Source organism: Bison bison, unplaced genomic scaffold (genome assembly GCF_000754665.1).
Source record: "Bison bison bison isolate TAMUID 2011002044 unplaced genomic scaffold, Bison_UMD1.0 scf7180017864239, whole genome shotgun sequence".
Lineage (NCBI taxonomy): Eukaryota > Metazoa > Chordata > Mammalia > Artiodactyla > Bovidae > Bison > Bison bison.
The window spans coordinates 8518302-8519634 of NW_011494811.1; the positions used below are offsets into that span (position 1 = coordinate 8518302).

General features: G+C 34.4%; 1 protein-coding gene across 1 annotated transcript in view; it reads left to right on the forward strand.

The window, feature by feature from the left end:
* Positions 1-944, forward strand: part of KCNH5 (potassium voltage-gated channel, subfamily H (eag-related), member 5) — a gene marked incomplete at its 3' end in the record, with an annotated part of 232481 nt that extends 231537 nt beyond the window's left edge. Inside the window, exon 8 of the mRNA XM_010846828.1 lies at positions 745-944. Coding sequence (XP_010845130.1) covers positions 745-944 — 200 coding nt within the window. The remainder of the gene's footprint in view (positions 1-744) is intronic.
* Between the last annotated feature and the right edge of the window lie 389 nt (positions 945-1333).

The following is a 1333-nucleotide window of genomic DNA, read 5'->3' on the forward strand; positions in this document are numbered from 1 at the left end:
TCCAACACCACAGTTTTTGCTTTGGCTCCATCCCTTCATTCTTTCTGGAGTTATTTCTCCACTGATCTCCAGTAGCATATTGGGCACCTACTGACCTGGGGAGTTTCTCTTTCAGTATCCTATCATTTTGCCTTTTCATACTGTTCATGAAGTGGTTTGCCATTCCCTTATCCAGTGAACCACATTCTGTCAGATAGCTGTTAATTCCAATCCTGTTTCTTCCTAGAATCTTCTAGAAATGAAACACCTTGATTTATCTTCTCATCCTATATTTTTGATATTCTGTCAAAAATATTGATAAGGAAGGAAATATTCCAAAAGCTGGAAAAAGCATGCAATGAGAATGAGCATATATTTCTAAACTGAATCATCAATTCCTCAAAATTTTGAATTGATTAAGCTTCATTCAGGAAGTCAGGGCTGGAGGATAATTTTAGTGATAAGGCTAAGAGGCAAATCATTAACTCGGATCATCTAATTCTTCATGAACTCTATTGATCACCATCATGTTTTACCAAATTGACTAGCTGGTGGTCACTCATAAAATCATGTTTATCATACTAAAGATAAGATTTACTGAGTGAACACCAAATTCTAGGCACTCTTCTCAGGGGGTTATCATGTATAATCCTGAAAAGTTTATTAAGGTATCTCTGTCAGATAATTTATTGATCTGGCCAGTATTCATATAATTCATTTTCACTTTGGATATTTGTTTTATTTTCATCATTTCTTCTCTTTCAGCTCTTCTTTATGCAACTATTTTTGGAAATGTTACCACAATTTTCCAGCAAATGTATGCCAACACCAACCGATACCATGAGATGCTGAATAATGTACGGGACTTTCTGAAACTCTATCAGGTCCCCAAAGGCCTTAGTGAACGAGTCATGGATTATATTGTCTCAACATGGTCCATGTCAAAAGGCATTGACACAGAAAAGGTATGGATTATTATAACCATTTTTGTTACTTATTTTATGTTTCAATAGGATCTTCAGATGCATGAAACTTGGTCACTCACATATTACTTGTATATTATTGTTATTCTGTATTTCACAAGCAAATATCAATCAGTCATATTACTTAGCACTTAGAAGGTAGAAAGCAGTCAACCATTAATCATCAATTAGTACTAGTAGCCATCACACTTAATTTAGGGTTTGTGGTTCCTGAAAACAACTAATTACTTCATTTGCCTAAAATGCTCTCATTACCACTCAGAATAATTTTCCAAATTCCTCAAAAATGCTAACAGTGTTGCCATTTCTCCTGCTAGATTTTATTCCAGATTTCTCTTTTGACACTTTGCTCATTTAAAATTTAGAAACAT